At 42.6% G+C, this 17307-nt stretch overlaps 1 protein-coding gene across 2 annotated transcripts; it reads left to right on the top strand.

The window, feature by feature from the left end:
• Positions 1-1817: 1817 nt before the first annotated feature.
• LOC149985452 (uncharacterized) lies at positions 1818-15139 on the top strand. Of its 2 annotated transcripts, none has more exons than XM_090216490.1 (2): positions 1818-2112; positions 9406-15139. In XM_090216490.1, exon 2 carries the CDS (start codon positions 12097-12099, stop codon positions 12691-12693), a length of 597 nt encoding a protein of 198 aa, XP_090072616.1. In that variant the 5' UTR covers positions 1818-2112; positions 9406-12096; the 3' UTR covers positions 12694-15139. The 2 variants fall into 2 exon arrangements, with proteins under 2 accessions (XP_090072616.1, XP_090072621.1); XM_090216495.1 differs by having other exon boundaries at positions 1819-2018.
• Positions 15140-17307: the final 2168 nt, after the last annotated feature.

Below are 17307 nucleotides of genomic sequence, written 5' to 3'. Positions count from 1 at the left end.
ATGGTGTTTCTGCTCAGACTCACATTTAAAAAGAGTTGCCTTTTTTCTGGGCAAACTTCGTCACAAACTTTAATCATGCAGTTTTTGATGAAATCCCCCTCCGTAAATGGCCGGGCTGATTTAGCGATCTCTTCTGCCAAAATAAAACTGGCCTTGACAGCAGCCTGGCCTTGTGATTTGGCTTTTTTGAACAGAGCCTGTCGAGATTTGAGGCCTCGTTTTAATTCCTCTGCCTTTTGTAGCCTTTGTTCCATGTCCATATTCTTGTTTTTGTCCGCGTGTTTCGTTTCATAATGTCGTCTCAGATTATACTCTTTCAGTACCGCCACACTTTCTCCACACAGAAGACACACAGGTTTTCCAGCTACCTTCGTGAACATATACTCCGACTCCCACCTTGTTTGAAACCCCCGGTTCTCAGTATCCACCTTCCGTTTTGCCATTTTTGATGGGTATCTGAAAGTTAATTTTACTGTGATGCTGACGACTGCTGTGCCAATAAATATTGAAATGAAGCAGCCTACTGCTCGGTGCGTCACCTTTGCATTGTGGGAAATGTAGTATTGGTGCGTGTAAAAGATCTGCGGGCTGCCGGCTTGCTGCGGGCCGGTTCTAATAATAAATCAAGATCATCCCAGGGGCCGTAAAAAACCTTCTTGCGGGCCGGATGTGGCCCGCGGGCCTTGACTCTGACATATGTGGTCCAGGGTGTCCAGAGAGTCATGGGTGAAGTCCTCCTCAGCAGAGAGCCGAGGGCTGCTATAGCTGGTGCAGTGAGGCTGTGCTCGGGTATGCCCACTGCCAAAATCGCTGTCCAGCCACAGGCCTAAGTAGCCATGCTGACCACCCGTGCTCTGAAACCCACACAGACAAATTACATAAGTGACATTCCTTGGGTCAAGAATAACAACAGTTGAATTTTGCTCAATTTGTAAATTGGGAGGTGCCGGAACAAAAAGTGAGCCCTATGGGGCTCTTGAAAAAGAAAATCACCTTTTATAATAAAGAATTGCATGCATTATCATCGCTTTTGTGTACTGGCATAGAGCAGTAAAGTAGAGGCGCTTGCAGAAGTTGCCCATAGGAAAACACTTTTGTAGCCTGGGTTCCGGAAAAAATGTGGCATCAATTCTACATACTTTTATTTGACTGGAGACTTTAGCAGAATACGTTTTAATACCTCTCAAATGATCGAAATGACAGGCTACTTTGACAGTGAGATCAATAAAACGACCATGTCTTGAATCCATCAATAGCATAGGTGTGTGGAGACATATTGTACAATATGAGGAGGGATTTTTTTCACTGACTCACCCAAGGATGCGCAACTCACTCACCGGTGAAGGCCGAAGTGCTACTGCCAAAACCTTGTCGATCTCTCTCTTGTTTTACTTTTACTTTACTTTTTTTTACTTTAGTTTATTTAGCAAATATTTTCTTAACTCAATTTTTTAAACTGCATTGTTGGTTAAGGGCTTATAAGTAAGCATTTCACGGTAAGGTGAAATGTTGTATTCGGTGCATGTGACAAATAAATTTGGATTTGATTAGCACACTCCTTCTTCAACTTATAATGTCTTGTCTGAGAAGAAACTGTGATAAATCCCCATAATTTCTACACAACCATTTGAAAAGCACCGGGCATATTTTGTAAAACAATGCTGTTTGCTCAATAGCGCTATTTGTAAATTGATCACTTTCGTAGCTTACAGACAGATTAGTCTTCTCTTTTCAGCAGAATACATTTGCTTTACAAACTATGTTTTCATAGTGTACATAGCACAAGATGCCTTGCGGCGAAACACCGCTTCTGATTCATTTTCAATGGAAGGTAAGGAAGCGGAGAGTCTGAGGACATTTGGGTGGTGCATGGTAGCTGGTGAAAAATATACAACTTTTCCCAATTTAACGCAAATAACCAGCGGCGATCATATCGATTGGTTCCCATGACGAATTTGACGCGTTGCGACCCAAGGCTGGAGACTTCCTTCAGATCATTGTCTATTTGTGTACTTCTTGTATGTATACAGCCTATTCTACATTAAAGTTTTTTTTTAAATGAGACTTTCTTCAGCGAAGGTAGCTGACAAAAATTATAGGATGGAAGCAAATGTAAGTGATTATAACGTCATTACGAATCATGCAAAAAAAATGTACAGTTGATAGGAATATGTTAGTTAATGTAGACAAACGATTATGCATATTGTTATATCATTAAGTTCATTTACGAAAATCGCGATTTAGCAAGCTAGCTGGCTAGCTAACATTAGCCAGCTAGCTGGCTAGCTTTATGGGTGTTGCGACATGAGTATGAACTTGTCATTCTGGTTGTTTAATGTTTTAGGGACTCCTGAAACAACCAGCAAACCAGACTGTCGTCTTGTGAAAGAATCTAGCTAGCTAAAGCATTTACTGCGAATCGAATGTACAATCTTGTAATCTTGCCTTGCTGATATATGCTATTCAGATAGATGAAACTAACTATTTGATTGCTTATTGTGCAGTGGAGGATAAAAATAACTGAATGCTTATGGATGTGTAGCTAGCTATGTAGCTGATCTGTGTAGGGACCCTAAAACGTTTGGTTTACATAGTAGTTCAGAACCTAGCTATGAAACTCAACTATCATAGCCAGTTGTATCAACTTCAAAACAGTGAATGACATTGACGAAGCCGATGGATTGACTAGAATGTAATATAACTTTGTGCCAAGGATGCAAGTCGTATGTATGTATATACGTGTAGTTATTGCCATACATGAGATCCCCACATTGTAGCCCATACATTTAATATATTCTCTAATCATGTACTCTACCATGGCAAATAGAGGTGCAGTTCAGGTATGAATGAATGAATGAATGTCATTTCAGTCATATCCAATACCAGGAGTATCAAATTCCAGTCTTTGAATGATGCTGTGTCTGCATGTATGCACTTCAACAGTGTTTGCCAATCTTGGTCCTGGGACATCAATGGTTACACATGATTTAACTAGTTAAAGGTTAATTTGTAATTCATATATACAGAAATAGAATATAATTGAAAAACATTACACTACACTACACTTCTAAAACCGGTTCATCTCAATATCTAATTTCCTTCATTTGCGTTGATCTAGCACAGAATAGGTGTAGTATTTCATCAAATGAGAGACTTAATTTCAACCAGTAGAGAATGTGAAATGCTTTATTGAAAGAAGTTAATTATCCAAGTGTTATAAATGCATGCATTCTAAATATTATAATTGTAATATTATATTATAAATACAAGTTCAATCTTTACTTCAATGCACATCTGTTGTGCATTATAAAAACAGAGGAAGAAAGAGGTGGCAAGAGAGGTGTAAAAGACAGAAAGGGAAAGAGGTAAGAACAGAGGAGCAGGGAAGGCAGCCTATGATTAACGAATCACAGTGCTACCCTAATATTCTCTCAGTTCATCACAATGATATAACCTTTGGGGCTGACTAGAGACACTATTATTTTAAGAGCGGGTGAGGTGGTGATGACTGGACTGGGGGTTGGCATCCTCTCTCACATCAAAACATACCTGTAGACGAGAGACCGATGGAGCGAGAGAGAGCATGTTAAAGCCTTGTGGACAGAGGACAGCGAAGCCAAAGATAGTGAAGTCAAAGTGGTAGATATGTGCTTAAATGTGTTACAAATACAACATGTTATATCAGAATTTATGAGTGAAATGCAAATACTATTGGTCAGTTACTGCTATGTAAATGTACCAGAAATAAATAATTGAGGTAAAGACGTACAATAACTGGGTGTTCAAACCGGCTAGCGGAAAAACTCTAATTTGACGTGTAACAAAGTTCTGAATGCCTAGATTTCGCCATCCTGTGGGGATTTTGTGGGAAATGGCAATCACTTGAGTATCAGTGATTTACTGTCGTATAATTTTACTTAGCTCAAATAAGCATTTTCATTTGATTCTGATTGATTTAGCCTTGTCGTTCTAAACGCTAAATTGCATTAGACATACACAAATGTTAATTAGCTAATTTTATTTCATGTCTATTTATTTTTTAAATATTTTTTTTATTTCACCTTTATTTAACCAGGTAGGCTAGTTGAGAACAAGTTCTCATTTGCAACTGCGACCTGGCCAAGATAAAGCATAGCAGTGTGAACAGACAACATAGAGTTACACATGGAGTAAACAATTAACAAGTCAATAATACAGTAGAAAAAAGGAGAGTCTATATACATTGTGTGCAAAAGGCATGAGGTAGGCGAATAATTACAATTTTGCAGATTAACACTGGAGAGATAAATGATCAGATGGTCATGTACAGGTAGAGATATTGGTGTGCAAAAGAGCAGAAAATAAAATAAATAAAAACAGTATGGGGATGAGGTAGGTAAAAATGGGTGGGCTATTTACCGATAGACTATGTACAGCTACAGCGATCGGTTAGCTGCTCAGATAGCAGATGTTTGAAGTTGGTGAAGGAAGTTGGTGGTTGCAAATAGTATACATATTGTAAAACCAATCAAGTCCTTTCCCTCTCAAATTTATATTTTGTGCGGGAGAATATGGCTACAGTGATTTGCTACTGTAGTTATGATCCTCATCGACACGGTTCCTACCACTTCACCTCTTACTAGACAACACATTGAAACTCAACATTATGCCAACAGTCCGGTGTGAACGGCGAGTAAAGCCACACAAAAAAACGTGTTGTGTTGTCATTCATTCATTCACTTGATATTAAATAGTGGGGCTGCTGCGGTGTTTTTTTTTTTTTTTTTTTCACAATTGGGCCTTTATTAGTCAATTTATATATTATTTTATTCATATCCAGTTTGATGATAGGTCCAGTCCAGTTTCAGTGGAAGTGAGCATTGATGTTGATGACAGGTCCAGTCCAGTTTCAGTGGAAGTGAGCATTGATGTTGATGACAGGTCCAGTCCAGTTTCAGTGGAAGTGAGCATTGATGTTGATGACAGGCCCAGTCCAGTTTCAGTGGAAGTGAGCATTGATGTTGATGACAGGCCCAGTCCAGTTTCAGTGGAAGTGAGCATTGATGTTGATGACAGGTCCAGTCCAGTTTCAGTGGAAGTGAGCATTGATGTTGATGACAGGTCCAGTCCAGTTTCAGTGGAAGTGAGCATTGATGTTGATGACAGGCCCAGTCCAGTTTCAGTGGAAGTGAGCATTGATGTTGATGACAGGTCCAGTCCAGTTTCAGTGGAAGTGAGCATTGATGTTGATGACAGGTCCAGTCCAGTTTCAGTGGAAGTGAGCATTGATGTTGATGACAGGCCCAGTCCAGTTTCAGTGGAAGTGAGCATTGATGTTGATGACAGGTCCAGTCCAGTTTCAGTGGAAGTGAGCATTGATGTTGATGACAGGTCCAGTCCAGTTTCAGTGGAAGTGAGCATTGATGTTAATGACAGGCCCAGTCCAGTTTCAGTGGAAGTGAGCATTGATGTTGATGACAGGCCCAGTCCAGTTTCAGTGAGCATTGATGTTGATGACAGGTCCAGTCCAGTTTCAGTGGAAGTGAGCATTGATGTTGATGACAGGCCCAGTCCAGTTTCAGTGGAAGTGAGCATTGATGTTGATGACAGGTCCAGTCCAGTTTCAGTGGAAGTGAGCATTGATGTTAATGACAGGCCCAGTCCAGTTTCAGTGGAAGTGAGCATTGATGTTGATGACAGGCCCAGTCCAGTTTCAGTGAAAGTGAGCATTGATGTTGATGACAGGCCCAGTCCAGTTTCAGTGGAAGTGAGCATTGATGTTGATGACAGGTCCAGTCCAGTTTCAGTGGAAGTGAGCATTGATGTTGATGACAGGCCCAGTCCAGTTTCAGTGAGCATTGATGTTGATGACAGGCCCAGTCCAGTTTCAGTGGAAGTGAGCATTGATGTTGATGACAGGTCCAGTCCAGTTTCAGTGGAAGTGAGCATTGATGTTAATGACAGGCCCAGTCCAGTTTCAGTGGAAGTGAGCATTGATGTTGATGACAGGCCCAGTCCAGTTTCAGTGAAAGTGAGCATTGATGTTGATGACAGGCCCAGTCCAGTTTCAGTGGAAGTGAGCATTGATGTTGATGACAGGTCCAGTCCAGTTTCAGTGGAAGTGAGCATTGATGTTAATGACAGGCCCAGTCCAGTTTCAGTGGAAGTGAGCATTGATGTTGATGACAGGCCCAGTCCAGTTTCAGTGAAAGTGAGCATTGATGTTGATGACAGGCCCAGTCCAGTTTCAGTGGAAGTGAGCATTGATGTTGATGACAGGCCCAGTCCAGTTTCAGTGAAAGTGAGCATTGATGTTGATGACAGGCCCAGTCCAGTTTCAGTGGAAGTGAGCATTGATGTTGATGACAGGTCCAGTCCAGTTTCAGTGGAAGTGAGCATTGATGTTGATGACAGGTCCAGTCCAGTTTCCGTGGAAGTGAGCATTGATGTTGATGACAGGCCCAGTCCAGTGGAAGTGAGCATTGATGTTGATGACAGGCCCAGTCCAGTGGAAGTGAGCATTGATGTTGATGACAGGCCCAGTCCAGTGGAAGTGAGCATTGATGTTGATGACAGGCCCAGTCCAGTGGAAGTGGAAGAGAGAGTCAGGGAAGGCCAGGATGCCAGACCAACTTTTGATTATTTCTAGAGACTGTCACGCCCTGGCCATAGAGAGGCTTTTATTCTCTATTTTGGTTAGGCCAGGGTGTGACTAGGGTGTGCATTCTAGTTTCTTTATTTCTATGTATTGTATTTCTTTGTTTTTTGCCGAGTGTGGTTCCCAATCAGAGGCAGCTGTTTATCGTTGTCTCTGATTGGGGATCACATTTAAAGTTGCCATTCTCCTTTTGGTGTTTGTGGGATCTTGTTTTTTGTTAGCTATGTGAAGCCTGCAGAACGTGATGTTCGTTATTCTTTTTGTTTGGTGTTCAGAGTAATTAAAGAATCATGAACACTTACCACGCTGCACCTTGGTCTCTTTCTGACAACAAACGTTACAGAGACCCAAGTCCACCCACCCTATGCATGAATCTAAACCTTTTCTGTTTGGAAGACTGCACCAATTGGAAATGGCTGTCTTACATTGAAGAAAGCCATGCGTTATACTGTTCAATTTGTATGGCATTTGCAAAGCCTACTGACAGCAGTATTTTTATGAGTGGAATGACAGATTGGAAACATGTTCACCAAAGGGTAGAAGAGCACGAGAAGAGCAACATGCACAGAAGTAGTGCTGAGGCATACTTTTTAAGGTCCTCCAAAGCAGACACTCAAAGTCTGCTCAGTGGCAGTCAGATGGAAAGTGAAGTGAAGCCCCAAAATTGCTCTACCTCGAAGCCTGTGTTTCAGACATAAGGAAGTGGATGGTGGCAAATTTTCTACTTTTAAACTCGGACAAAACAGAGATGCTAGTTCTAGGTCCCAAGAAACAAAGTGATCTTCTATTGAATCTGACAATTCATCTTGATGGTTGTACAGTTGTTACTCTGGACCCTGATCTCTCTTTTGACGAACATATCTAAACTGTTTCAAGGACAGCTTTTTTCCATCTACATAACATTGCAAAAATCAGAAAAGTTCTGTCCACAAATGATGCAGAAAAATGTATCCATGCTTTTGTCACTGACTACTGTAATGCTCTACTTTCCGGCTACCCGGATAAAGCAATAAATAGACTTCAGTTAGTGCTAAACACGGCTGCTAGAATCTTGAATCGAACCAACATTTTCTATCATATTACTCCTAACCTAACTGCTAACCTACAAAGCATTACATAGGCTTGCTCCTACCTCCTACCTACAAAATAGCTTCCAATACTCTACTCAGCAAATTGGATGCAGTCTATCACAGTGCCATCCGTTTTGTTACCAAAGCGCCTTTTTCCACCCACCACTGCGACCTGTATGCTCTAGTCAGCTGGCCCTCGCTACATATTCATTGCCATACACACTGGCTCCAGGACATCTACAAGTCTATGCTAGGTAAAGCTCTGCCTTATCTCAGCTCACTGGTCACGATAACAACACCCACCCGTAGCACACGCTCCAGCAGGTATATCTCACTGGTCATCCCCAAAGCCAACACCTCCTTTGGCCACCTTTCCTTCCAGTTCTCTGCTGCCAGTGACTGGAACGAATTGCAAAAATCGCTGAAGCTGGAGACTTACATCTCCCTCACTAACTTTAAACATCAGCTATCTGAGCAGCTAACCGATTGCTGCAGCTGTACATAGTCCATCTGTAAGTAGCCCACCCGATCTACCTACCTCATCCCCATATTGTTTTTATTTACTTTGCTGCTATTCTGCACACCAGTATCACTACTTACACACCATCATCTGCTCATCATCATCTGCTCATCTATCACTCCAGTGTTAATCTGCTAAATTGTAATGACTTTGCTACTATGGCCTGTTTATTGCCATACCTCCTCATGCCATTTGCACACACTGTATATAGACTTTATTTTTTTTATATTGTGTTGACTGTACGCTTGTTTATTCCATGTAACTCTGTGTTGTTTCTTTCGCACTGCTTTGCTTTATCTTGGCCAGGTCGCAGTTGTAAATGAGAACTTGTTCTCAACTAGCTTACCTGGTTAAATAAAGGTGAAATAAATCAAATAAAAACATCTTTCCGATTTGGTCCTGTCGTACATACGTACACTACGGTCACAAGACGCAGGCCTCCTTATTGTCCCTACAATTTCTAAGCAAATAGCTGGAGGCAGGGCTTTCTCCTATAGAGCTAAATTTTTATGGAATTGTCTGCCTATCCATGTGAGAGACGCGGACTTGACCTTTAAGTCTTTATTGAAGACTCATCTCTTCAGTAGGTTCTATGATTGAGTGTAGTCTGGCCCAGGAGTGTGAAGGTTAATGGAAAGGCACTGGAGCAACGAACCGCCCTTGCTGTCTCTGACTGGCCGGTTCCTCTCTCTCCACTGGGATTCTCTGCCTCAAACCCTATTACAGGGGCTGAGTCTTACTGGTGCTCTTCCATGCCATCCCTAGGGGAGGTGCGTCATTTGAGTGGGTTGAGTCACTGTCGTGATTTTCCTGTCCGGGTTGGGCCCCCCCCTTGGGTTGTGCCGTTAGGGAGATCTTCTTGGGCTATACTCAGCCTTTTCTCAGGATGGTAAGTTAGTGGTTGGAGATATCCCTCTAGTGGTGTGGGGGCTGTGCTTTGGCAAAGTGGGTGGTGTTATAACCTGCCTGTTTGGCCCTGTCCTGTGGTATTGTCAGACAGGGCCACAGTATCTCACGCCCCTCCTGTCTCAGCCTCCAGTATTTATGCTGCAATAGTTTGTGTCGGGGGGGCTAGGGTCCGTCTGTTATATCTGGAGTATTTCTCCTGTCTTACCCGGTGTCCTGTGTGAATTTAAGTATGCTCTCTCTAATTCTCTCTCTCTTTCTCTCTCTCGGAGGACCTGAGCCCTAGGACCATGCCTCAGGACTACCTGGCCTGATGACTCCTTGCTGTCCCCAGTCCACTTGGTTGTGCTGCTGCTCCAGTTTCAACTCTTCTGCCTGCGGCTATGGAACCCTGACCTGTTCACCGGACGTGCTACCTGTCCCAGACCTGCTGTTTTCAACTCTCTAGAGAGCGCAGGAGCGGTAGAGATACTCTGAATGATCGGCTATGAAAAGCAAAGTGACATTTATTCCTGAGGTGCTGACCTATTGCACCCTCTACAACCACTGTGATTATTATTATTTGACCCTGCTGGTCATCTATGAACATTTGAACATCTTGGCCATGTTCTATTATATTCTCAACCTGGCACAGCCAGAAGAGGACTGGCCACCCCTTATAGCCTGGTTCCTCTCTAGGTTTCTTCCTAGGTTCTGGCCTTTCTAAGGGGTTTTTCCTAGCCACCGTGCTTCTACACCTGCATTGCTTGCTGTTTGGGGTTTTAGGCTGGGTTTCTGCACAGCACTTTGTGACATCAGCTGATGTAAGAAGGGGTTTATAAATACATTTGATTGATTGATTGATTGATTGATTGAGATGTCTGCCCATAGAGAGCAGGTAAGCAGGAGAAGGCAGGTGCTGGAATGTGTCGTAGACATAGTGAAAGTCATTGGCAAAAGGGGGCTCAGTTACAGGGGGATACAGTCTGAGGCTGTGTATACATTAGAAGACACCAGCATCGATCATGTTAATTTATTGGAGATGATAATACTGCTGGGAAAGTATGATGTCTGCTTGAAAAAACATCTCACCGAATGCATTGAGGAAAGCAAGAACCTACATCAGTCTGGGGCAAGAGGTTCTCTAATCATACTCCTCTCAAAAAATACTGTCAACACCGTCATTCACACAATTCAGAGCATTATCCAAGTGAAATCGAGTAAGCTGGAATGTTCTCTGTCCAGATCGACACAACTCAGGACATAACTTCTCAAGACCAGTGCTCTGTCATTGTGAGAAATGTGATAGACGTCGTACAAGAAAGGCTTGTGGCTGTTGTGAAGTGTGAGGCATCCACTGGACAGTAATTTGTTCAGCTGTTGACAGATATCCTGGATAAACTAAAATTCCACATGAGCAAGTGCATTGGCAATGCTACGGATGAAGCATCCAATATGCAGGGAATATATAAGGGTTTCTCTACTCTGCCTCAAAGTCCCCCAATCAAGTGCATGTATGGTGCTATGCACATGTCTTTAATCTGGTTTTGTCTGACACAATGGAAATTGTCTAAACAAGTGGGTCACTTTTTTCTCTCCTTAACGACATTGCTGTGTTACTCCGTGAATCCTACCAGGATTGGTGGATGTGTGGGAGAAGTAGAGCCACGACACAGACACCTATCTCCAATCAGAGAAACAAGCTGGTGGGCTAAGGATAGTGCTTTGAAGAAGGTATTTTGATCCTTTGGAAAACCAGACCAGGGTCTCTATGTTGATGTACTCCTCACACTATCAGCCATACAAGGACAGGCCAACAGGAAGACAACTGTTCGGGTGAAGGCAAGAGGATTTACTGAGGCTCTTCTCCGGTATGAGACGATACTGACAGCTCAAATATTTCTTCTGATATTTGAGAACACATCACTGTCCAAGTACCTGTAAACAAGTGGGATGGACATCCTGTCTGCCGATCAAGTGGTTGTGGCTACACAGGAAACCCTGAAAGGCATGTCAAGATACTTTGACACCATTAAGGCAACTACAGACACATTTGTTCAGTTTGCAAATAAGAAGATCAAAGAACAGGATGAGGACAGAGCTGGAGGAGGTAGAAGCCACTCTGCCACAGAAAAGGGCAAGAAAGAAGAAAATCATGTCTGGAGAGATGGCTCAAGATGAATCTTTGACAGGGGCAGAGTGCCTATAAAGTTGAAGTCCACAATCAAATTATGGATAGTCACAGATAGTAGACCACCTTTACTCCACACACAGACGCGTACAAAGCTCTCCCTCGCCCTCCATTTAGCAAATCTGACCATAATTCTATCCTCCTGATTCCTGCTTATAGGGCAAAAATTAAAGCTTGAAGCACCAGTGACTCGGTCTATAAAAAAGTGGTCAGATGAAGCAGATACTAAACTACAGGACTGTTTTGCTATCATAGACTGGAATATGTTCCGGGATTCTTCCAATGGCATTGAGGAGTACACCACATCAGTCACTGGCTTTATCAATAAGGGCATCAAGTACGTCGTCCCCACAGTGACTGTGCGTACATACATACCCCAACCAGAAGCCATGGATTACAGTCAACATCAAGGAGTGGAACTAACCTGGAAGCTTATAAGAAATCCCACTATGCCCTCTGACGAACCATCAAACAGGTAAAGCGTCAATACAGGACTTAGATCGAATCGTACTACACCGGCTCCGACGCTCGTTGGATGTGGCAGAGCTTACAAACTGTTACAGACTACAAAGGGAAGCACAGCCGAGTGCTGCCTAGCAACACGAGCCTACCAGACGAGCTAAATAACTTATATGCTAGCTAATTTTCTCCAGTTGCGCCGTGATTGGCTCAGTGTTGGGTAGAGCTTGAAAACTCAAGCCCTTTCATTAACTTTGCTGATGACACAACAGTGGTAGGCCTGATCACTGACAACTATGAGATAGCCTATAGGGAGGAGGTCAGTGACCTGACCATGTTGTGCAAGGACAACAACCTCTCCCTCAACGTGATCAAGACAAAGGAGATGATTGTGGACTACAGGAAAAGGAGGACCAAGCACGCCCCCATTCTTGTTGACAGGGTTGTAGTGGAGCAGGTTGAGAGCTTCAAGTTCCTTGGCGTCCACATCACCAACAAACTAACATGGTCCAAGCACACCAAGACAGTCGTGAAGAGGGCACGACAAAACCTAGTCCCCCTCAGGAGACTAAAAAGATTTGGCAAGGGTCCTCAGATCCACAAAAGGTTTTACAGCTGCACCATTGAGAGCATCCTGACGGGTTGCATCACTGCCTGGTATGGCAACTGCTCAGCCTCCGACCGCAAGGAACTACAGAGGGTAGTGCGTACGGCCCAGTACATCACCGGAGCAAAGCTTCCTGCCACCCAGGGCCTCTATACCAGGCGGTGTCAGAGGAAGGCCTTAAAAATTGTCAAAGACTCCAGCCAGCCTAGTTATAGACTGTTCTCTCTGCTACTGCACGGCAAGCGGTACTGGAGCACCAAGTCTAGGTCCAAGAGGCTTCTAAACAGCTTCTACCCCCAAGCCATAAGACTCCTGAACAGCTAATCAAATGTCTACCTATTTTTACCCCCCATTCTTCTGCTACTCTCAGTTATGCATAGCCACTTTAATAACCCTACCTGCATGTACATAATTACCTCAATTACCTCGACACCGGTGCCCCCGCACATTGACACATTGACTCTGAACCAGTACCCCTGTATATAGCCCCGCTATTGTTATTTACTGCTGCTCTTTAATTATTTGTTTTTCTTATCTCTTACATTTATTTTTTATTTTTTGGGGTCTTGTCTTAAAACTGCATTTGTTAAGGGCTTGTAAGTAAATATTTCACTGTTGTATTCGACACATGTGACCAATACAATTTGATTTGCTACCATAGTTACAGTGGGGCAAAAAAGTATTTAGTCACCCACCAATTGTGCAAGTTCTCCCACTTAAAAAGATAAGAGAAGCCTGTAATTTTCATCATAGGTACACTTCAACTATGACAGACAAAATGAGAAAAAGAAATCCAGAAAATCACATTGTAGGATTTTTAATGAATTTATTTGCAAATTATAGTGGAAAATAAGTATTTGGTCACCTACAAACAAGCAAGATTTCTGGCTCACACAGACCTGTAACTTCTTCTTTAAGAGGCTCCTCTGTCCTCCACTCGTTACCTGTATTAATTGCACCTGTTTGAACTTGTTATCAGTGTATAAAAGACACCTGTCCACAACCTCAAACAGTCACACTCCAAACTCCACTATGGCCAAGACCAACGAGCTGTCAAAGGACACCAGAAACAAAATTGTAGACCTGCACCAGGCTGGGAAGACTGAATCTGCAATAGGTAAGCAGCTTGGTTTGAAGAAATCAACTGTGGGAGCAATTATTAGGAAATGGAAGACATACAAGACCCCTGATAATCTCCCTCGATCTGGGGCTCCACGCAAGATCTCACCCCGTGGGGTAAAAATGATCACAATAACGGTGAGCAAAAATCCCAGAACCACACAGGGGGACCTAGTGAATGACCTGCAGAGAGCTGGGACCAAAGTAACAAAGCCTACCATCAGTAACACACTATGCCGCCAGGGACTCAAATCCTGCAGTGCCAGACGTGTCCCCCTGCTTAAGCCAGTACATGTCCAGGCCCGTCTGAAGTTTGCTAGAGAGCATTTGGATGATCCAGAAGAAGATTGGGAGAATGTCATATGGTCAGATGAAACCAAAATATAACTTTTTGGTAAAAACTCAACTCGTTGTGTTTGGAGGACAAAGAATGCTGAGTTGCATCCAAAGAACACCATACCTACTGTGAAGCATGGGGGTGGAAACATCATGCTTTGGGGCTGTTTTTCTGCAAAGGGACCAAGATGACTGGTCCGTGTAAAGGAAAGAATGAAAGGGGCCATGTATCGTGAGATTTTGAGTGAAAACCTTCCATCAGCAAGGGCATTGAAGATGAAACGTGGCTGGGTCTTTCAGCATGACAATGATCCCAAACACACCGCCCGGGCAACAAAGGAGTGGCTTCGTAAGAAGCATTTCAAGGTCCTGGAGTGGCCTAGCCAGTCTCCAGATCTCAACCCCATAGAAAATCTTTGGAGGGAGTTGAAAGTCCGTGTTGCCCAGCAACAGCCCCAAAACATCACTGCTCTAGAGGAGATCTGCATGGAGGAATGGGCCAAAATACCAGCAACAGTGTATGAAAACCTTGTGAAGACTTACAGAAAAGACTTACAGAAAACTCTGTCATTGCCAACAAAAGGTATATAACAAACTATTGAGATAAACTTTTGTTATTGACCAAATACTTATTTTCCACCATAATATGCAAATAAATTCATAAAAAATCCTTCAATGTGATTTTCTTGATTTTTTTTCTTCTCATTTTGTCTGTCATAGTTGAAGGGTACCTATGATGATGAAAATTACAGGCCTCTCTCATCTTTTTAAGTGGGAGAACTTGCACAATTGGTGGCTGACTAAATACTTTTTTGCCCCACTGTATATTAGAAGTGCCCATCCAAGAAGGCTCAAGGTCATTGGCCATAGATAAAATGATGTCATATCACGTTATATCATAGCTACTGTAGATTTGATTGTACTGATCATGTCAACATCATACTTACACAAACTTAGCTAGCAGTCATCATCATGAATCAAGTCAACAATCTACTAGCAAATAATTTTCTATCCTTGTCATATGTGTCACGCCCTGACCTTAGAGAGCTTTTTATGTCTCTATTTTGGTTTGGTCAGGGTGTGATTTGGGTGGGCATTCTATGTTCCTTTTCTATGTTTTGTATTTCTTTGTTTTGGCCGGGTATGGTTCTCAATCAGGGACAGCTGACTATCGTTGTCTCTGATTGGGAACCATACTTAGGTAGCTTTCTGTTTAGTGTTCTGCACAGTGTTCTGCACCTGACATGACTGTTTCGTTTATTCACTTTGTTATTTTGTTCTAGTGTTCAGTTTAAATAAAAGTCATGAACACTTACCACGCTGTGCTTTGGTCCGATTCTTCCTCATCAGACGACGACCGTTACAATATAAAGAGAAATGATAGATAAAACATATCGGTGCCCATCAGCCATTGGACATAAACATTCACAACAAGTCGGATATCGCAAATTCAACAATGAGTGGTTTGGGAAGAATCCGTCGCTAACTGCAAGCATTGCAAAACAATCACAAGCCTGCTATTCAGTGGTCTGGGTGTGTGGTCCAAGTCTGTGTTTAAGGGTCTCTTTTCCAAGCTTAAAATTATAAACATTCAACACCATGGGCCAGAAAAGGTGGAATACATTTGGCCATGCTGTCAATCCAGCATGACTTCAGCCATGTTCAAGACAACTGGGAACTCTGCTAAAAATTTGCTCCGACTGGGAAAATACGTTTGAACGGTCATCCAACTTGGAATTCCAAGCCTCTTTCTAGAGCTCCGACCTGAAGATCACTGACTTCATGATTCAACCTTGTTTTTTTCAGAGTTCCCAATTGTCTTGAAAGCATCATAAATCCAGAGAATGCCAGACTTTGATGACCAAGTTTGATGACAAAATATGCCCACGAAGGACCGCCGCTCCACCTTCCTGTTCAAGTGAGCACAGCACAATATGCCAGGGAGATATGTATACTGTAGCTAAGAAAGTAATACTAAGTGTATGTTGCGTAGTAAGCTGTTAGTAGCCCATGTGCCTCACCCTAATAATTTGGTTCCTTTCCCCCTCATAATTTAGCCTACTGTTTTTTTGAGAAATGTAATTATTGAATTTTGTAAGAGCTTTCATTGTCTGCTTATATGCCCCCTTTATTTATTTATTTGAGGGTTCTGACTTGGTGTACAGGGAGAATACTATAAGAACGACCCATGTTCTGAATTCTGTCGCTGTACATTTCAAAAGTGCTGAACAAATAGTTATATCGACTACGTCCGTCCTAGCTCGCTCATTAATGTCTTAATCAAAATGATGGATTGCCTCTTATCCACTCATCGTCCACTTATGCCATAGTTTGTACATCTCAATTGTCAGTAGAAACCACATTTGTTTAAGCAAGTCAGCCATATTAGCTATGTTTTTTTAAAAGACAGTAAATGAGGCTGAATGAACTGTTTCGCTGCCAGACAAGGCTCCGCTAATAGCTAGATGTAGCAGTCGTAAGGATTTCCTCCATGGCGCTGAAAAGAAAGCACTGTTTGTCACAGTTATAGTGCAATTCATGTATTGTTTAGTGGCTTTGCTGGCATGAATCAACATTTTTGTTTGCCCCACAAGATTGACATGCTAAAATCGCAACGTTGCATGCTGTGTGTAACGGAATCGGCTAGATTGCACACACGGTGAAAAACAAATGCGAGGGGACAATGTTGTGAACTCTAGTAGATTTAGATCACTTTTGAGGATGTTCCAGTATTTCAGTACAATGGATTTGAGGCAACTACCACATGGGCTGTACCCTGTGGGGGTGTTTTGTCCTGATTTCTGTTAGTGCCCGTGAGTAGGCTTTGACGTTCAGTCTCTCTAGCATGGTTTAAATTATGTTTAGAATTAGATTGTTTTTCATTGGCAATTGTCTTGTGGTGCAATACACTGCAGGGTTAATGTTCATTACTGTACAATGCTACATATAGTGAGAGGTGGTCTCATTGAGAAGTCAACAGCAACCAAAGAAGACAGGTTGAATAGCTATAAAACCAGCACCTTTCCAATCTAATGGCCCCTTGTGGTTGGTCATGTCTCAATGGGATACAACCTTTGTCAAATTGATGTAATAAGAAAAAAAGAAAAGTGCATTTTAGCTAAAGGTCAGCGATATGACACACAAAGTGAACAACTAAGAGCTTTGGAGAGCGATGCTGTCCCCGTTAAAAGAGTATGTTCGGTCCTCCGTATGAGTGTGAAGCGAACCTGTGAGCTTGCGCAGATACTATTTTTGACTGTGTGAGAGTGAAGTCTCGCAATATTTGCGTTGCTGCTCGTGCAACGTCATTTTGCTGACTCTCCCGATTACCTAATTCTCCTAACCTGCTGCGTAAGTTCTCCTAACTTGCTATTTTGAAAAAAGCTGTATCTCATCTAGACAAAACTCTTGTGCATCACACCTTTACTTCAGCCATGACGGAAAAGCACATGTGAAGTAATAGGATAACCACTATGATACCTA

The sequence above is a fragment of the Oncorhynchus mykiss genome, chromosome 1 (genome assembly GCF_057628025.1).
Source record: "Oncorhynchus mykiss isolate SJ-2025 chromosome 1, ASM5762802v1, whole genome shotgun sequence".
NCBI lineage: Eukaryota > Metazoa > Chordata > Actinopteri > Salmoniformes > Salmonidae > Oncorhynchus > Oncorhynchus mykiss.
This window is presented reverse-complemented; position numbering and strand designations above follow the sequence as displayed.

Excerpts from the sequence above, each read along its gene's own strand:
- LOC149985452 (XM_090216490.1), top strand. The coding sequence starts at position 12,097 with ATGTTGTGCAAGGACAACAACCTCTCCCTCAACGTGATCAAGACAAAG.